This window comes from Pholcus phalangioides, unplaced genomic scaffold (genome assembly GCF_987345545.1).
Source record: "Pholcus phalangioides strain wild (caught in Gottingen) unplaced genomic scaffold, Ppha-v1.0 ptg000015l_1, whole genome shotgun sequence".
NCBI classification, from domain to species: domain Eukaryota; kingdom Metazoa; phylum Arthropoda; class Arachnida; order Araneae; family Pholcidae; genus Pholcus; species Pholcus phalangioides.
Genome location: NW_028301608.1, coordinates 16,308,672 through 16,330,085, shown reverse-complemented (window position 1 = coordinate 16,330,085; position 21,414 = coordinate 16,308,672). Strand labels below are relative to the sequence as shown.

The window sequence follows — 21,414 nt, the reverse complement described above, 5'->3', positions numbered from 1 at the left end:
ATGCTACGAGATCGGCTCGTATGTGGGATAAATGATGACGCTATTCAGAGAAGGCTGTTGGCGGAAAGAGATCTGTCTTTCGATCGGGCGTCAGAGATCGCGATGTCGATGGAAGCGGCCTCGAAAAACGCCTGTAACCTGCGTGGTGACAACGCGTCTCCAGCGGAAGTGCTGTTTGTAAAGCAGACGCAAGCGAAGCAGCAACGGAAAAGTTCCAGAGGTCATCACCCGTCACAAGCCAAGGTTATGTTTTCCTGCTATGCTTGTGGTGCAAGTGGACACAAGTCCTCAACTTGCAAGTTTGCCAAGAGTACGTGCCATTCATGCGGGAAGACGGGACACTTAGCCAGAGTATGCAAGTCAGTGAAGAACAGATGGAGTGTTGGAGTCAAAGGCCAAGGACGTTGTGCGAACAGAGTGAATCAAGTCGACCAGCTGGATAACTCGTCTCCGGCGTTCGATGTGTTGACGTTGAACTCGATGTCTGATTTCCCACCACCTTGTACCGTGCAAGTCGTGATTGAAGGGCTACCTATGGTAATGCAGGTGGACACGGGAGCACCATTTTCGGTGATGCCTTATTCCATGTTCAAGAAGCACCGATGTCGATTTCCACCTTTGAAAGAGACTCGTATCAAGCTCAGATCTTTTACAAGGCATAGTCTGAAGATAGTGGGCACAATGGATGTTTCTGTGAAGTACGAATCCAAATGTGAAATGCTTCCGATCCTGGTGGTGGATCAGTGTTCCGTGATCTTGATGGGACGAAACTGGATCCGCGAACTAGGGGTATTGTGCACTATTGATCCGGCTATCTCTACAAACGCGATCCAGGTTGACGTGAAATCTTCGTCACGGTACTTGCAGGCCGTCTTGGATGAACATCAAGAACTGTTTTCGGGGGGCCTCGGGAAGCTGAAAAATGTGAAGGTTCGTCTGAAAAGAAAAGACTGTGCTTCACCGAAATTCTTCAAGGCTCGTCCCGTGCCTTACGCTTATAAGAAGAAGGTAGAAGAAGAAATAAGTAGACTTTTGGATTTAGGCGTTTTGGAACGAGTGTCGTCATCGGAATGGGCGACACCTGTAGTACCAGTCCTAAAGGCGAACGGTAGGATCCGACTGTGTGGTGACTTTAAGCTCACCGTCAACGTTGCTACAGATCTCGAGAGGTATCCGTTACCCAAAGTCGAGGATTTGTTCGCTCGTCTTTCAGGGGGAGTGACTTTTTCAAAGATCGACTTATCGGATGCGTACTGTCAATTGGAACTGGATGAAGCTTCCAGGGACTTATTGGTAATTAACACTCATAAAGGGTTGTTCAGGTACACGAGACTGCCTTTTGGGGTAGCGTCAGCTCCATCAATTTTTCAGAGAGAAATGGACAAGCTCTTGCAAGGGCATGAAAATGCGTTGTGCTACCTAGACGACTTGCTGATAACAGGCAGCTCTGTTTCGGATCATTTAAGGAATCTGAGCAAAGTGTTGTGTACTTTGCAGGAAGCTGGTATCAAGCTACATCCCTCGAAGTGCTCGTTCATGCAGACGTCAGTAGAATATCTGGGGCATAGAATCGATGCAGAAGGCCTACATCCAGTGCAAACGAAGTTGGAAGCCATTGAGAAAGCTCCTGAGCCAAAGAATGCGGATGAACTGAGGTCTTTCATAGGTTTGCTGACTTATTATGCAAAATTCCTTCCAAATATGTCCTCTATGCTAGCACCATTGTATAAGTTGTTGAATAAGAACTCATGTTGGAAATGGACTGAGCAGGAGAGGAAGTCCTTCCAAGAAGCAAAGAGAAGATTGTCTACGTCTTCGTTGCTGGTCCACTTCGATGAAAGTAAGGAAGTGCGTCTCGAGTGTGACGCTAGTCCGTACGGAGTAGGAGCTGTGTTGTCTCATCCCTCAGCTGTGGGCGATCGTCCTATTGCTTTTGCGTCTAGATCCCTGACGAAAGCGGAAAGGAACTACAGCCAGATCGAAAGAGAAGCCTTGTCGTTGGTCTTCGGGGTTACACGGTATCGGAAATATCTTCTGGGAAGAACATTCACTTTGGTTACCGATCATCAGCCCCTAGTGAGCCTGTTTTCTGAGACTAAACCAGTGGCTCCAATGGCTGCTTCTCGCATTCAGCGATGGGCGCTTGTACTATCAGGGTACTCGTACAACATTGTGTATCGGAAAGGATCTTCTCATGCTAATGCTGATGCTTTCAGTAGGCTACCTGTGCCGACAACTGTGGCTGATTCTCCAACGCCTGCTGATGTAATATTATTGCTGGAATCTATGGATGATGGCGCGGTGACCAGATTTCATTTCCAGAAGGAATTAGATGTTGATCCTGTTCTGTTGAAAGTGAAGAGATACATAGCACAAGGCTGGCCCAGGCGTGTAACGGCTGAAATTCGTCCTTTCTGGCTCTGCCGAACTGACTTGTCAGTAGAAAACGGTATTATTATTCGTGCGAATAGAATATATGTGCCACCAAAGTACAGGAAGTACGTGCTGTCGGAGCTTCATGGGGGTCACCAAGGTATGGGTGCTCTCAAAGCCTTGGCTAGACAGTCTGTGTGGTGGCCGAATATTGATAAGGACATTGAGGACTTGGTACGTTCGTGCATCGATTGTCAAGTCGAAGCTTCCGTTGCTTCATCAAACTTGGCACCATGGCCTTCCACAACGGAGCCTTTGAGCAGAATTCATATCGACCATGCAGGCCCGTTTGATAACCACATCGTTTTGTTAGTAGTGGATGCTGCCACTAAGTGGTTGGAAGCAATTCCGGTGTCTTCGACATCGTCAGCTGCTACGGTCGCTGCATTACGATCCCTCTTTGCGAGATTCGGACTGCCCAGGACAATCGTCAGTGATAACGCAACATCGTTCACTAGTCAGGAGTTCTCGGATTTCCTTCGCAGGAATGGAGTCATCCATGTCCGAGCTGCGCCGTATCACCCGCAGTCAAATGGGTTGGCTGAAAGAGCGATGCGCTCCATGAAGAATGCGTTGAGGAAAATTAAGGGCGGCTCCTTCCAGGAAAGGCTTGACAGATTTCTGTTTCACTATCGAAGGACACCTGTCTCCTCAACTGGTCAAGCTCCTGGAACGGCGATGTTCAACAGAGTCATGAGAAGCAGGTTGGACCTGTTGAAACCGGGTCAACATCTGGCGACGGATCCCGATCTCAAACCCAAGTTTGCACCTGAGGATAAGGTATGGTGCAGAAACTACGCAAGTGGCCCAAGGTGGATCCCAGGAACGGTCTCCACTTCAAGGGGTAGGGTCATGTCGGAAGTGAGTACTCCTTCGGGTCACGTGGTTCGGCATCGGGACCAATTGCGTCAACGGCGTTCGGTGTCACCTTCGCGTTCAGCTGGTTCCGAGGTATCCCAGCAGCCCAATAAATCAGAGGGGCCCGATCAGACGGAGAATACCGAGTCCATCAGAAATGAACCAACGAAGGCAAAGAATCCTCAAGCTGTTGATTCATCACCTCCTCATCTGAGGCGATCACAACGTCGCAGGCGACCACCTGAAAGACTAGGTGTGTAGTGAGTTGCGTAACTGAACTCGTGCATTGTAGTGCAGAGTTTCTTTTAGAAGGGAAGGTGTTATATATGTGTTATATTTATATTTATGACTTGGCAACAGCGCAGAGCGCGAGCTTCAATAAGCGCGTGCCGTTCGATTGCCGGGGATTCGAGTTCTAGCGGCCATGGCGGTCGGTTGTGTTTCTCCGTAGCTATTGTACTAATGTTGGAATAAAGCGTATTTATGCTATTGTGTAATTCCGAATGCTCCTCCAGTCTGACTTTTATAAATGTCTAGTGAGAGACATTTCAATAATCATACATGAAAAATGAGATGTGAAGTAGAAATAACATTTACAACAAACTAAAAAATTGAAAAAAGTGTTTATTTAAACAGTTATATGAGTGATATTAATTTACTATCAGATTTCCAGCTTAAAATCATAAATTTGGTGAAACAATTAACTTAGAAAAAAAACCAAATGACACTTTTTGAAATATTTTTGATTTAGTTAGTTTTATTTTCTGCTAGTATTTTTTTTTTAATATGTTAGTATCATGGAAAAAAAAACCCAAAGGTTTCCACATAACATTTTGAAACTTGGAGATTTTGGACAGTTTCAGACACTTTTGGACTGTTTTAGACAGTTTTTTCCACATGCAAAACCCCAACCCTGCGCACAATATAACGTGTTTGAAAAGATGTACGCTATCAATCTGCAAATTGTGAGTATAATTTTACCAGTCTGATTCAAAGAAGAATGAAATTGAGAGTATGCAATGAAAGCAAACAAGAACATGACACAAAATGCCCTAGTCTCAAAATATCCGTTAAATAAAATTTATGCACATATTGATAAAAATGACTTCTAGTAGACAAAATACTGTATATATTTACTTGACTAAGAGTCATTGCTTTACCATCACTAAGCCGAACGACATCATCAGCATGCTTTTTCATTGACTTTTTAATGAACCGAAGAAGATGTTTTTGGTTCATGCAAGACGCAGCATGCACATGGGTGTCAACCTATGAAAACAATTGAAATTTGACATTCAGTGATAGATAGGGTAGTAAAGGAAAGTTCCCTAGGCCACATTTTACTGACAAACAATTAATCCTAGAGGCACGCTTCCAGTTAGAAAAAGGATCCAAATAACGTGTAGGCCTCAAATGCCTCATTCATATTGCAAAGGGTTGTATAGTTATTAAAATACAAAAATTAACATTTTCTATAGACACCCTATTCTCAAAAGGCCAAAGGGAGCTTCCTCTTCTCTAAGGCCAAAATAATGAAAAAAAAAATCTATTTCTATGCGCAATACTCGCAAAGATATTTGAATTCAAAATTGGAAAAAATTAGGAAAGAACAGCAAAACTATAGACAATGCTTGTTTCCCTTATTTATGCTGTTCTTTCCCAATATTTTTGAATTCAAATACCTCAGCGAATATTGCACTTAGAAATGAGGAAATTTTTTCGTTGGGTTCAGAAGAGACGGGGGAACAACTTTCAAACTCGGTTTTTGAGGACAGGCTGTCTGTATAAAAATTTAGTTTTTTCATTTTAATAACTATACAACCCCTTGCAATATGAATGATGTATCTAAGGTTTATACATTATTTAGATACTTTTTCTAACTGAAAGTATGCCTCTAGGATCAACAATTTTCCAGTAAAATGTGGCCTACAGACTTTCTTTACTGTTCTGTATAATAATAAAGGTGTATAAGTTATAAATCAATATAAAAATGAATAAATTCTAATCACAAAAGGATTTTTTTCAAAATATGTGCTTATTCGTTCACAAGTAGGAAACAGTTCTTTAAGTTAACTATAGTTAAACTCATATTTTTCCGAGGTTCAAGCAAAAATTTCTAATATACATAGGAGACAAAAAAAACCAACTTTTCTAGTATTGTAAAAATCTCTATGAGGAACTGCTTTCTGTGCAGCAAGCTCTCGAAGTTCATTCAACAATACATGAAGCTGGTATTTGGATGTCAAGTAACTAAGTCGGCGATAAGAAAATGATTTTCTGAAAATAATTAGAAAATACATCACTGTGAAAAAATTATATTACTTAAATAAATTTTAGGATAAATAATAAAATTATCGTATAGAACTGTATTGTATTTTAAGTACTGGTATACTTTAAGTAAGATTTCTTAAGTATTGTAGTGCATATTAAGTGCATTTACTAAGTAATTTGCATTTTGTATGATCACAAAACAGTTTAATGAAAGAAATGTGAACAAGTAGGTGTTGACAGCTTTCGAGATGTTGAATAATTAGGATTATTTCAAGTCACATTCTCATTAGCAGCAATTAAAAAAAGAAAAATTCTTCAAAGGAGCATTCAAAATAATTTAAAGAAGAAAATGATTGTTTCAACATTGGAGTTGAAGTTTTTGTTCTTAGCAAGTTCTATCAAGCAGCAACTGGTTTACATGTGGCCTTCATGTGACGTGTACTTGTTATATATTTTATGTATGTGTTTGTTGCTCTCCCTGTGAGATGACAGGAAGGGGGGAAGGTCATAAGTTCACATATCTACCCACAGGTGGTCAAAAGACAGTTTTTTTAACAGGTCTTTGAGAATTAATAATAGAGAACTTGATTTTTGACTTGTAAGAATTGAATAAAATCAAATCCACTTTATTTGTTTCATAATGAAAAAAAAATCGATTTCGAAGGAAGCACATTTACCATCTAGAAGCAAATAAATGCCAGTATAAGAGCTAAGAAAAATTATAGTTTTTTAAAAATTTCAAATAAAAGATACAAAATAAAAAATTAAATTAAAAAAACACACACATAAACAAAACTCTCAGTGCCAGATAAAAAATACAAACTAAACAAAAACACAAATATACAACACAACACAAACATGAGCAAATTTCGATGAGCATTCTTTTTCTAGGATTAGCTTTAAACAATATCTACACATCTGTCTTTTTCTTACTGTACAGCAGATCATGTTCGTTAATAGAAGTCTTACCACTTGAGATTGGTAAGACTTCTATTAACTACTATACATCTGTCTTTTTCTTACTGTACAGCAGATCATGTTTGTTAATAGAAGTCTTACCACTTGAGATTGGTAAGACTTCTATTAACTACTATTCGCAAGACTGTTAAAAATGTTTTGATGCAGGGAAACTAAACAAAATTTAAATATTGAGAACATTTAAGGTTTTTTCAGTTAACACGAGAAATTAAAAAAAATATATATACCTTTTAAAAATTTAATGGTATGTTTGCTTAATTGGCAGCAATAAATTAAAAAATATTGATATTTTTTTTAAAGCATTATTCCATAAAATCATGCAAAAAGTGCAAAAATTTTTTAAAAACTTACAGAGGTCCATCAGCAATCATAGCACACATGAGTGTCATGTCATTTACGAAAGTACTAAGTAATGGAAAAGGGAAATCACAGTGCCTGCCATCTTCAAAATCTTCACGAGTAAGATATACTTGAAACACACCATCCTCGATGGCAAAATGACATTCCCAGTCTTCTGGGAAATCTGTACTCCATGGATGTTTGATTGTAGGTGCTTCAAGAAAATAATGATCTGTTGATTTTTGAAAATAAAAAATTGTATATCAATTAGTATTGATATATTATTACTCTATATTAATTTAACAGGAAACTGCTGAGAACCTGACAAAAAAAAGTACTTTGCCATTTTAAACTGTACATGCTTCAAAATCAACCTTTCTTTTACATAGAAAACTTAAATTTTTAATTTCATGATTATTACGAAAACATATTGTTACAACCAAGTAAATAGTTTTTTCAGTAGCACAAAATAAGGATTCTCTAATAAAGTAATGCTCAAGATAGGTAAAATATGTTGCAATGATTGGAAAAATGTATTCTAGTTACCATTAAGGTGAATATTCCACACTTAACTATAGAAACGTCCGCACTTTAAGTGTGGTTAATATGTGAAATAAGTGTGTTACTCCGCACTTCAACTAGTTATTCTATGAAATGGCTGAATTACACACTTTCACGGTAACATATACATGAAAATATATTATGTACATCAAGAATCTCAATGAAATAAGCAGATTTAAACAGTGAAAATTGTGTATAATGATAAACCTGGATATTTATCTAAAACAATATTTTCTTTGGTCCCAGCAGGACCAAAGAAAATTCAATAGGAAATAACGCAAATGCTCAAACTGTCTACAATGATAGCCTGTCTATAACAATATTTTTTCTAGGCCCTTAAAGTATAAGGGGGGGGGGGGGTTACGGTAATTAGGTTCTTGAAACTACCCAGATGATGTTCCCCATAATCTTTATCACTATTTGACTATAAGTTTTACTGCAACATTTTTCAATGAATAACACATAAAGTTGCACATTATTACCATTTACATCCAAACAGATACGTTTCTATTTATCAACCCATTGCAGTGATTATTATTGCAGTGACCCCCTTCGTAGTCCTACAAACTCTTCTCAAGGTCTTGTCAGATTTCTGGAGCCGAACTTGCATAAAATGCATGACAAAACCAGAGGGGCACGCGAACTGAGAAGGGGCACCGACCCTCCGTATGTACCATCGAGGGAGTGCTGCAGTCAGGTGAGAGAGTACGACTTGCAGCCAAGACGGAGAGGAGTTGCTGATGTCACATACCCACCCTCGCGAGAGAGCAGCAATCAAGCGAGGCCATACAATTTGCGGCCTAGACAACAGCGGACCTATGACTACTGAAGACCGATGCAGACAATTGAACTGATGTTGAAGCTGGCCAATCTAAAAACATGGATGACTGTAATTAGTGGATCCACTGCGATTCAAAATTTTATATTCATTGGATTTAGATTATTGACAATAATTAGATTTAGATTATTGACAATCATTAGATTTAGATTATTGACAATCATTAGATTTAGATTATTGACAATCATTCGATTTAGATTATTGACAATCATTCGATTTAGATTATTGACAATCATTCGATTTAGATTATTGACAATCATTCGATTTAGATTATTGACAATCATTCGATTTAGATTATTGACAATCATTCGATTTAGATTATTGACAATCATTCGATTTAGATTATTGACAATCATTCGATTTAGATTATTGACAATCATTCGATTTAGATTATTGACAATCATTCGATTTAGATTATTGACAATCATTCGATTAACTGACGATTACTAGATTCTTTATGAGAATGCCATCATCGTATAATCTTGTTTATGATTTTGATTGCCTATCGGCGTTTGTTGTGTTGATTTTAATTATCTGTTATATGATCTCAGATTGATGACCGTTTTTATATATATTTTATTTTTGTTGCCATTGTCTGAGGCGACAATGTTTTGTTGTTTATAATAAAACTTTCCAGATACACCCATCCTTCGGGAACGCTTCGATATCTCTCTGAGATGGGAAGCGGGGTGTGTCGGGTCTTCAAAGGTCAAAGTGATTATTATTATATGGTTAGTGCACAAAGCATAGTTAAAATTCAAAATAAAGTTCAAATATAAAAAGCTCAAAAATAATTGCTGGGTAACAAAAACTAAACACACAAAAACAAAAAGAGGTTAGTTATGAGTGCAATTTATTAGTTGGGCAGGATAAGTGCATTAGCACGAACCAGTGCGAAGGAAGCAACTAGTATACCTCTGCGCTTTTGCAATTTGCCAGTGGTTGCCTTTGAACCTTCAGAAAGTAAAATCATTTAAAATCACATTTAATTACCAAAAAAAGTCATTTGTCAAAAAAGGAAGAATGAAACTAAGCTAAAAATTTATGCAGAACCATTTTTTCATCAACAGCAATTACAGTTTCAGTTAGAAAAGCAGATTATCAGAAAAATGTAGAAACTTCAAAATGCATGAAAAAATAAAAATTTCAATGATGGAATTAGTAAACAGATAAACTGGAATGCATGCAATTTGTTTGGACAAAGTTTTATTGACTTTGTCTGACAAACAATATCATGTTCAATGAATTTCAAATTTTTTGTTCCATCAGAAGTCCATAAAGACTTATTAATACCATATCAATTAAATTATAATTTATTTTATGCAGGATGGTAGAAAAACCGATTGCTCAGAATTTTTATTACTCATGATATGGATGATCCAGCTTGATATGGTCCCCATCCAATTGTGTGCACTTGACCCAGTATGTCTGTCATTTTTGTAAAACGTGTTGCAATACATCTTTAAATATCACATTTAAAATTATTTCCTCCTTCCAACTGAATCATCATTGATGAGAAAGAAACAGTAAGATTTCATATTGTCAGTACCTAAAAAATATCTGAAATGTACTGCATTTACCATAAAAGCTGATTAAGCTACTGTAACTTTGGTTACCTTTTCAAACAAAATCAGAGCTGAAAGGGCCAGTGATTTCACTCATCAATGATTCGGAAGAAGGCAAAAGTGATTTTGAAAGTAATGCTGAAAGACAGGTTTCATCGTCTTATAAGAATGACAGACATCCTGTGAGAAAAGTTCATGAAAGACAATGAGAGTCATCAAAACAGACATATTTAGCTGGACTAAATATACAGTAGTGCTCAAAAGTCTTTTGACAACAATAAATTTGTCTACAAATTTTGTATTAGAGTTTTTTAATGAAATCTATCCTCTGTGAAACACAAACACCAAATCTCACTACAAACTATTATGACCAAAAAAAGTGTTTAACTATAGTTTATAAAAACATTAAAAAAAATTAATCACCTGTAAGGTGGATCAAAATTTTTTGACACAAGCAAGAATGCAAACAATTAATAAATAGTGAAATCTGTCATTTTATGGGCATTATAATAAAGTAGAATGAGTGAAATCTTCACAGGAAAAAATTTGGATTGCATAATTACTTGCCATGCTTTAGTGTGAACCTAATAAGTTTTCCCATGGGGTATCAGTGGCTATTTTTCCCCCATTCTTTTTTTCACACAATTGAAAAAAATCATCGAATTTACATAATTTCTATCTCTGACTCGACTATCAAATTCAATTCATAAATGCTTTATAGCATTCAAATTATAGTTCTGACTTCATCACCCATAAATTTTGTTGCCTTTCAGGTAATGTCTAATAACTTTTGAGGTATATTTACGGTTATTGTCTAGCTGGAACATCAGTAATAACGGCATGTGTCATGTCGTAAAGGACCACATGTAATTATGAAATACATTTTTGTAACAAAACCTGTCCCTCATTTTTTTTCCCAGAAGATAAAGAGGACCGATATCAATAGCTGAGAAGCATTCTCACTTCCATCTTCATGTTTAACAGTAAGAACCTATAATACCTTATTAACTACCTTACAATTTACTTTATAACTACCTATAAAAACTGTAATACCTCATATGTATTATAGGTGTATTATATGTCACCTATTTGTAACTTGCATTGGTTCTCTCCTCAATGGAGAGATTGGCGTAACCCTTCTTCGCCCGTGCCCTTCTGTAATTAAATAATTTTTTTCTTTTGTTTGGAAGACAACTAAATAAGTCCATAATGTTCAACGAATGTTTTGAATTATTATCTCGGGAACCTGTAAAAAGTAATTTTCTTTCAATATGACCAAAGAAAACAGCATGTAGGATAGATAGAACAATCAAAATGCAGGCAAAGAGAGACCCTCAAAATGTCCACTAAGCAAAAAAACCTGATGAATTAAATTGGACATTTCAAGGGTCTCTCTTTGCCTGCATTTTGATTGTTCTATCTACCCTACATGCTGTTTTCTTTGGTCATATTGAAAGAAAATTACTTGTTACAGGTTCCGGAGATTATTGAACCTAGTTCTAAAATTATGAACTTGAAATTAAAAAATCACTTGCCACTTGAGCTGGAATTCACTCCATACTTAAAGCCTTAATTACGCTTTCCCGAAAAAAATCCATCAAATATCTTTGTTTTAGAGTGTTCATTATGTATTCTGCATAATCCTGCCATAAACTCATATTAAATAAAAATTAATTTTACTTCTATATTTCATTAAACTATATATTTGACAAAACACTTTTAATCCATCCAAAAACAGAAATTAAACAATAAAAGCTTACTAACCCCAAACAAACAAACGAATTTCAGCTACAGGTGTAGATGAATATCTTCCTTCTGCTCTGCATATGCCAAAGTCAGTGCAATGCATGCAAATGAGCTGGCGCTACAAACATTATTGCAGTTGTCAAAAGACTTTTGAGCACTACTGAAGTTCATGGGTAATAAAATAACTTTCATTCTTTTTTGACTTATCCATTTTTCTCCCTCATACACACATCTTTAAATTGGAATCAGTTCATGAAGAATCGGTGAAGTAATTAAGTACGAGTATTAGTAAGAAAGATTTACAAATCAATTGAGGAAAAATAACTTGATAGCTTAAAAAATTATACCACTGAAACTTTTTCTTTATTACTTTATTTGCAAAAAAACTAAAACATTCATTCAAAACTCATCTAAGGGATCAAATTTTTTATTCTTTTGAAAATTTTAACTAAATTCAATCTTGAAATTTTTTTGCTTCATTATTCAAGAATGATTTAAAAGTTATGAGAATGATACATTAAAATTTTAAATTCCATCATTTCAAAAAAAAAAAATCTTAACTACATAAAATAATTAACATTAATTCTTCATTCATTCCTTCATTCTGTTAAGAAAAATTAAGAATTTTCTTATATTATAACTAACTCATGAATAGAGAAAAAAAGAAATTTTTTTATAAATCAATTAAAATCAAACTTATAGCATAAATTTGCAAATGGCATTAATATTCACAATTTTTTTATGCATTAGAATTTTGTTTGAGCCATTGAAAAAAAGGAAACAGCTAAATTATTTAAAATTAAAACAAACCAATTATTAAATAAGTCAACACACCTTCCTCCTCAGAAATTGGTACCTCAGTTTTTACATCCAAAAAATCCTTTTGTTTTCTTTCTGAATGCAGAAAGCGAGAAGTAATTGAAGGAAATGTTTGTAAAGATATATTCATGTATTTTTCTCTCAGCCTCAATGACTGCAGCAAAAGAATTGATGCTTGTTGTAAATCCTCTAAAGGCACCTGTTGAGAAAGAGATGCGATTAAATTATGCATCCAAGTCTCCAGTATAATTTTAAGGGCACTCATTATGTTTTTCGTTCGTTTGGTAAGGAACAATTCTAGGTTATAGTGTCGATGGGAATTTTTCTCTAATAGGGTTGTTAATAAATGGAATAGTTTATCCCCAGAGTTAGTAAATTCTATCACAATTGACACAATTAAAAAGAAATACGATAAACATGTTGGGGTAAATCGAGGAGCTATCCATACTTAGAATAAGACAACAATAAATACATTTTATGGGCATTGTATAAAATTTTATCATGTATATATATATTTTTTATAATTTTTGTGATTGCATTTTCAATTGGGTTGCCGTATTTTAGTAATATACATACTTGCTATTGGCATTTATTTCTCAGCCACCTCATTGAGCATTTTGCCCTTTGTGATCTTGTATTTGTATAAAATGAAATAAAAATTATTTTAAACCACGAGACAAAAAATTGGTGAAAAAAAAATTGTAATAAAAAATTCATCAGATAACTGGAAAATGACATTAAAAAAAATTTGAACCAGAAATTTTTCATGAAAAATCAAATTCGCAGTTATAATTTCAAAAGAAATATCAATCTCTCAGTAATAATATCAGTATTAAATGTGCTCTCTAAAGAGTGAATAGCTTACATCCCCTATGAGACAGATCACTAGTCATGCTTGGTCCCAGTGGTAATCAGTGCTGATTTGAAGATTATTTTTTTCCATAAAGAGTTTAATATCTGAAATTTGTACTGAAAAAAATAATGTCTCAGAATATTTCATTGAACCCTGGGTGGATCATGTGATTGCTTGGATTAAAAAAAACTTTTGTGAAAAGGTAGACTGTTACAAAAAACAGTAACGAATTAGAATAATTTGCTTACACCAGAGTTATGTTCACCACTGATGGAGACTCTTTGAAAATGGGGAACAAAAAGTTCCTCTAAAGAAGGAGATGAAAAATCGGGGCAGTCTTTTGGTGACGCATCTCCACCATAATAACTTCGTTTTTCTTCAAATTCTCTTTGAGCTCTATATTAAAATATACATAAATCACTATATAGTTCCTTATAAACAAATACAAGCTTCTCGAGACTTTATTTCAATTGGAAGGAAAAGCTACTCAGAAATTATCAATGAATAAGGCAAATATACAGGAAAAATGATTCCATATATTTCCATAATTTCTGAGTATTATTAAGCAAAGTTTATCTCCTCTTCCATAAGAAAAAGAAATGAAGTCTATACAATAACACAGATCACTAATAAAAACCATACCTGCAAAGAACAATGCTATTTATGAAGGCTGAAAAATCATAAAAAACCTTAATTATTAAGGCATGAATGAATTACAACTAAGTTAGATAAGCTAAAACAATATATCAACATAATCTTGATGCATTTTATTTGATAAAATAAACATTATTTATCAAACTTTGACAATGATTTTTTTTTTATGCTACTATTTAAATAATATGTTTGATGTCTATGCTTCTGATCAAAATTTTTAATTTTCTTCATTGGTTGAACAGGAAGAAGAAAATCTTCTCACCATTGAATGAAAAAAAAAAAAAAAAACACACACACACACACACACACACACACACACACACACACACACACACACACACACACACACACACACACACACACACACACACACACACATAATTTTTGAAGATTTTTTTTTAACAATGGGGCACAAAAATTTAGAGCAACGAGACCAATATTCAGTTTCAAATATGATAATTTAAAACATAAGTTATCAAAATTTTGAAAAATCACTCATTGCCATTATTCTTGTGTATAGTGATAATTCGGCTTACAAATTTTTTGGCTAATGCAGACTTTTATATATTTTTCTGCCTCAGCAAACAAAGACTTTTATATATTTTTCTAAACTTTTATGAACATTTTTAGATATGAATACATGTGCTGACACAAAACAGCCAGATCGTGAGCTAAAGCTCTAAATTTTTGTGTGAATCAAAATAAATTCAATGAGTATCTTTCACTTAAGCCAGATTAATTCATTTCCATCATGTGCAATTGCTTTCTGGAAGATTCACACACACACACATCTCTCACCTCTCTTCATCTTTCATAAAGATTTTGAGCCATTTCATGTGAAATTAATGATTAAGCTAAGAAAAAATGTTTTTAACGAAAAAAAAAACCCTTAGACTTAAATGGTTTAAGTGAATACTGTAAGACTCAATATCAAACTGGACAGTCTGAACATTCTAGGAACTTATCTATTCATCTGCATGTGTGGGAGAGAGAAATGAGCTGACTATATCACACCAACTAAACCATAACCAAATGACCATTATACACCACTCACTCACTTTTGTTTTGACTATGGCCCATGAACTCGACTGCATAGTGTTACATAAAAAGATCTTCTGTGCATATCTCATCTTCCTTCTCCCTCTCTCCCTGATCAAGTTGCAAAGTTATTTATCTCAGCCTTTTATGAAAGTTAGAAATTTTGGGGAGTTCCTAGAACACCTCAAACAATTTTCCATAGGAATCTATGAGAAATCATGTTTTGGCTTATGTGTGTGAACGTGATTCCAGATATCACTGTAATTGCACTTCCAAAGTCTTTTCACCAACATTTTCATTAGTAGGTAAATTTCTGACATTAGCAATAATTTCATTGCCATAAAAATAAATATTATCCCTGAAGAAACTAACATCAGTTAACAGAAAGCTCTGGATAATCAAGGTTCAATCATATTCCAATATTTTATTAAAAAACCCATGTCACAAAAAAACAAATTTGACTGAAGGCTATACATAATTTAAAATATAAGTTAATATTTAATGCTTAATCTCAGCTAATGATAAATAAAACTAGTTTTTCAAAGAAAAATCTTTTCATTCCTCATAGTTGAGACTATTTTTTTTGAACATTTCCATGAATATTCCACTCAAATAATTATTTGAATCAGTAAGAGTGATGAAGCTATAGACTGATGAAGGAGGGAAAACATTATTGTAATAGGAGAAAACTTTCAAAAGCTTGAGTATGTATGGCACATTTTACAGTCAACTATAATTATAAACTAAAGCCCCATTGCTGTGAATATAATTGGCTCTTATCAACATCAAATCTCTATGAGATGTACTACAATGTTAAATTCCATGCAAACAGTGATGTAGAATGCCAAGCAAATGAGCTTACAATAAATGAGGAAAACAATTTTTTTATTAATATTACTCACTTTTCATCTTCTTTTGCTTGGCTGCATGAAAGTGTTCAGAAAAATTGTTCAAAACCAATATCAAATGAATAATAATCATTATTATGCTTTTTCTGAATGAGAAAACTATTGTCTAAAGCAGTGTTTCTCAACCTTTTAAAACTCAAGAACCAGTAAAATGTCTGAAACATGTCGACGGACCCCTATGAGAAGTGACTATAATACCCGCATTTTAAGGACATTCCTGTATTTTTGATTGGACTGACTATTTTATACAATTGTTTTGGTTTTTCAATAAAGTTCATTTTAATTTATTATTTTTACTAAAACTGTAAAGGCAGATAATTTCCAAACTTACAAACCATGTGTTGATAATTAAGACCATAAATATTCATATCATACATTCAATGTTTTATTACTGATAACTGCAATTCACTGCGATTTCCACTAGTCCCATTCACTTACCTTACATTGGCAATTTTTCAGTAATAATTGGTGATTTTACTAACATTGTTTTTTGATGACAATTGGTGTTATCCGTATGTCCTCTTCTCGTATATATTAAAGACCCTTATTTTCCATATTTTTCCTGTTCCTTGATGAATTTTGATCACCAGGTTTTGAAGTTTTTTGTGAGATACATTCTTCTACTTTGATTTGCAATAAATAGCTCTTAATTTTATTAATTTCAGCAATGATTAGCAATTTAATTGAGAATTGAGTGTTTTGGCAGCAATAGAGATATTCTGTATGTAGGATGGAAATTTTCCGTAAATTTCGTGATGAAATATTGTCACTCAAAGTATGAGGGTCTAGTTTTTTAATCAAACCCAAGAGGATATTAGTAATATCAGTTTGATGATTGGATAAATTCTCATTGAATGAGAACTGAAGTCTGCTTGCAAACCACCGTAACATCGTCACGGATCACCTCTGGTCAGCGAACCATAGGTTGAGAAACACTGGTCTAAAGCCATTCTTTTTCTTTAGAAAAGTTTAATAAATGAAGATACCTTCCCCAAACTAACATAGAAGTAGAATATAAATAATAGAAGAGATAATGATAATAGAGAGAGAATAGAGATCTATAACATACACCCCTCCTATTAAAACCATAGCTGTTTATATGGGTGTGCATTAGGTTATAAGTGACAATGTTAAGAAACAATATGCATTTCATAGCTGAGAAATATAGTGCGTGTATGATTTGAGTAAATATGACAATAAATATGAGAAACCAAAGAAAAATTGAAATGCCAGCCAGAGCTGGATGAATCTCCAAAAATTTACATGCCAGACTTAAAATAATACATGCCCAAATCAATATTTTATATGTAAGTGTCAGGCATGTGATTGAAAAAAATACATGCAAAGTTAGAACTTTTATACGCCTTACACATGGCAGACTGAATAGATTTGGTGCTAGCCAAAATTTCATAGGAGCTATTTTTTTTTCTTGGAAACATTACAAGCCTATTTTTTTAAACAGAAAACAGTTTGTAGCACATAAACTGGGCTTCTAACAATGCAGCAAAGTTTGTGAATAAGATTATAAAAATATTAAATATTTTATTAGTTTCTGAAGCTGCAACTCAAGCTTTAATGTTTCACCAAAATGCAAAACGTGTAATTATTTTGTTTGATAAAGCTACTTTTGCCCATTAATTTAAATATACTAACTTACAAAAAAGATGTCCCCCTTCAATTTCATTAATAAGTTAAAACAGTTTGATAAGGATAAAATATCAGTTCACCTGGAAGACAATTGTCTCTGCAGAGCCCACCGAGATTCAGTCCTCTCTATTGGAAAATGTGGGACTTCATACGGAGCAGAAATCTCTTTGACTTTGACACCATCTTTAGTATGATGAATTATTGTCTCTGCTACTTTTTGATACGATTGATCCATCTCTGGCGATGTCAAAACAGAAGTGGGTATATCAAATGATGGTGATGCAATTGGAGAATCACTACCTGAAATATTTAGATTAAAATTTAACAAATTTAAATTCATGAACTGAAATTTTGATATGTGATTGAAAATAAGTACATTGTGTGCATTCAATTGAAAATTGCACCCATCGAAAAATACACGTGTGGTAAAATTTTAAACCAAATTCTTGGTTGAAAAAAATGGAAAGTTTCTTAAAATTTTACTAATATTCCTTGACAGTCAAGACAGTTATTAAAATAAAATTGTGTGGCAAAACATTATCCTGTATTCCATAAATTGAGGAGCTCTCATGAGGAAAGTACTCAAGTCCAAAATAGCAATTTTAAATGATAAGCAAAAACTGTTTCAAAGCATTTTTGAATAATTTATTGGGTGAAACTTTATGACATTTTGTCAAAGTAAAGAACACTAAGCTCAAGAAGACAAGTTTGAGAAAAAAAAGAAAGGTGAATCCAATAATATATTGTTATTAAGCTGTATAAAAAAAAAAGAGATTTTTGGACTTAAGTATTTTCAAGCTGGAACTCCTCAATTTATGAGCAAAAAGCATTTATTTGCTATATATTTAAAATGAATCTTCCTATCTGAATAAGCAAATTATGACTGTATTCAAGTAAATAACTTAATTTTATTATGTTATTATTTATTGTCGTTAAGTTAATAAGATATAATCGCAATTGAAATAAAAGAATAAAAGGAAAATCATAGTCTTTAGTTATCTTGTTAAAGTGTTCTTATATGTGCATATTCAAAGATGCAAGTGGACTGAGTAGAGAGTGTATTGCAAGGTTGGTGACCAAATTAATGGCATAAATAATTTATAAGTTAATTCTTTTAGATTCACATGAACTTGTAAAATAAAAACAAGCTCAGATCTACAATTTTTAGTTGCTAAATACATTAATGTACAAGTGAAAATTATAGGTACAGTATATGCTCATTTTATTTTTACACACTCACATAAATGTAATGAAATTAGCTCATAAATTATTTATACTATTTCTTTGGTCACTGACCATAAAAAAGTCTCCTGTTTTCATTCTTTTACAGCTTTACAGAAATATTTATTCGTATCTGAAATGGATTCAGCAACTTGCATTTCCGATAACTGAGGATATACTGTATATATGGTGATGGTTAAAAATTGTATTTTACAAAAAAAAAAAAAAAAAATTCAGGTTAAAATACATTTTTTTGTTTGTATTTGTAAGTTTGAAAATTCACGTTTAAATTATCACAAAATAATTTTTGGTATTTCAAAAGTAGAAATAATTTGAGATTTGTATAACACAAATGCTTTTAGAGATTGTGTGCATTAAATGCATAATGAATGATAATGTACACTGATAACAATAAGATGAAAGATTTAGACTGCTGTATTTTAGAAATTATTTAATGTTTCCTTTAGAAAATGTTTTTTTTATAAAAAACAATGACATTTTTTTTGAAATCCTCTCTGTAGAGCCAATTTTTTGTTGTTCAAAAATTTCTCTCATATATTTGCACATCTCTATTTTTTTCTTAGAAGAGAGTGAAAGTGACCCTCTTAAGCCCCGTTTACATGTGCAAGGTTGGGGTTGCTTTAATGATTATTAGGGAGATTTTACTGTTGTTAATTAAAATAAATATTAAATATAATAATATGGTAAATGGGATAAATCAGGTGGGACCGTTCAAGTATTACGCAAGCAAATTTTTAGCCATTTTTGACCCCCCCCCCTTGTCAGCAAAATTTCATCATCAGCTCTGTCCCTCTGAATCCTAACTCATATTTTCATAAAGGGTGGTTGACGACGTAAGCCCCCCCCCCCCCCCGTCATCAAAAGTAAGCAAATCGGAAACCCCCTCTTCATCTATGATGACATAATACTTGAACGGTCTCAGTTACTATGCATAGTCACAGATTGTTTTGGTAAGTAAGATAAATTTTGTGAATTCACCACATTTAACAGTGGTTATCCACAGTACAGTACCCAGGATTTTCTCAGGGGTGTTTGTGTGTGCTGGGGTTGTAAAATTTTTTTTCTACCCTCTTTGGATGTGCCTATGATTATGTATAATCCCCTAGTTCATGTTGGTAATTACGGTAAATAATCAAAGAATTACTTAAATTCACCAAACATCCTACGTACATTTCAGTGATGACAAATTCAATCAGTAATGTTGGTTATGTTTACATATGACAACATGTATGTAAAAGTCAACACCACCAGTATTACAAGACTGATAGAAATTCTCATGATTTCATATTCTTCACACTTATTTTGATTTAATTTTAATGGAAAAATACATGTTGTGAACACATCACACCCCAAAGAGAATGTTTTGCATTGTTCTTTCACACAACGGCACTTGCGGTAAAAATCACCATAATAGCATCTTTCTACACTTTTCTTAAAATTCTTCCAGATTGTGCTGCAGCAGCACCAATGTTTCTGCAATGTACGTCTCATGTTTTGGCACATTCTGCTTTGGAAGCATCACACATGGGCAAAACCAATAAATTGAACAAATTAAGAGAAGAGAAGTGATAATTTTCTATATTTATCAAACTTACCAACTTCATTTGGGAATGATGAATATACATCAGTAAAATTGCAGTATAATTTATCAAACTTACAAAGACAATTGGTAATGAATAACTTCCAGCAAAGTGAAATGAAAAATGCAGTGAAATTCATCAAACTTTATGAGACAATTGGTGAAAATACATAATTGCAGGAAAGGGCGGTAAAAAAATTATCCTAAAATTAATCAAACTTACCAAGACAGATAATTGTGCATAACTGTTGGTAGAAGCAATAAAAGTGCAAAAAATTTACCAAACATCCCACACAGGTAATTATACATAATTGCCAGTAAAGTGATAAACACAGTAGAATTTATCAACCTTACAGAGTCGATCGGTACTTATGCATAATCACCGACAAATGTATCAGACTTACCGAGACGATCGGATATCATGCATAATCACAGGTTAAAATTTATCATACTTACGGAGACGACGGGTAATTATGCATAATCGCCGGTAAAAGTGATAGTGAAAATTTATCAAACTCACCGAGCTGATCGTGATTATACATAATAACCAGCGATTGCTGCATAGTTACCTTTTTTTTGTCACATTTACCCATAACGTATAACAATCTATTGAGTATTTCCGAATCAAACAATAGCAATACAACTTGAGTTTGTCAGTACATTAATTGGATTAATACGGAAAATTGTGTTCTCGGTCAATCGATTTATACCTTACTGTAGAGTAAAGGTAATTATACATGAAAAATATATCTATGCAAAAGACCTGAAGTTTTGTCATTCAAATCCGATTCAGCATCCGATTCCTGTTCAGCTGATGATTTGTATGGCTCCATACTGAGAGAGAGAGATTTTTAAAGACTTCCGCAAGTAAAAGACAATTCGAGAATTTTCTAAGAAGCTGATTTCCGCATTAATCGTATATGAGACCAACTGGGGGTGAATATTTGGTAGGGCGATAACAAAGGCTGTGACAAAATTAGAAGCGTATTTTGTAGCTAAACATAGATTTCATCGCAAGAATCGCAATGTTTACAAGCGGATGGCGCAGCGGGATACCCATTGCGTCATGATTGGGATGTTTTACA

At 34.0% G+C, this 21,414-nt stretch overlaps 1 protein-coding gene across 8 annotated transcripts in view; it reads right to left on the bottom strand.

Moving 5' to 3' along the window:
- The window catches only part of AMPdeam (AMP deaminase), a 33,901-nt gene extending 12,514 nt beyond the window's left edge, over positions 1-21,387 (bottom strand). The window contains exons 1-9 of one of the 8 annotated variants that reach the window (XM_089243029.1): positions 21,093-21,299; positions 17,589-17,808; positions 15,856-15,876; positions 13,510-13,657; positions 12,424-12,607; positions 9,194-9,232; positions 6,892-7,111; positions 5,439-5,568; positions 4,429-4,560 (exon numbers count right to left, since the gene is read on the bottom strand). In XM_089243029.1, the coding sequence (XP_089099155.1) occupies positions 4,429-4,560; positions 5,439-5,568; positions 6,892-7,111; positions 9,194-9,232; positions 12,424-12,607; positions 13,510-13,657; positions 15,856-15,876; positions 17,589-17,808; positions 21,093-21,162 (1,164 nt within the window). In that variant the 5' untranslated portion in view covers positions 21,163-21,299. Of the gene's footprint in view, positions 1-4,428; positions 4,561-5,438; positions 5,569-6,891; positions 7,112-9,193; positions 9,233-12,423; positions 12,608-13,509; positions 13,658-15,855; positions 15,877-17,588; positions 17,809-21,092 lie in introns of all 8 variants that reach the window. The other 7 variants (XM_089243030.1, XM_089243032.1, XM_089243031.1 and 4 more) reach the window with 7 other exon arrangements.
- Positions 21,388-21,414: the final 27 nt, after the last annotated feature.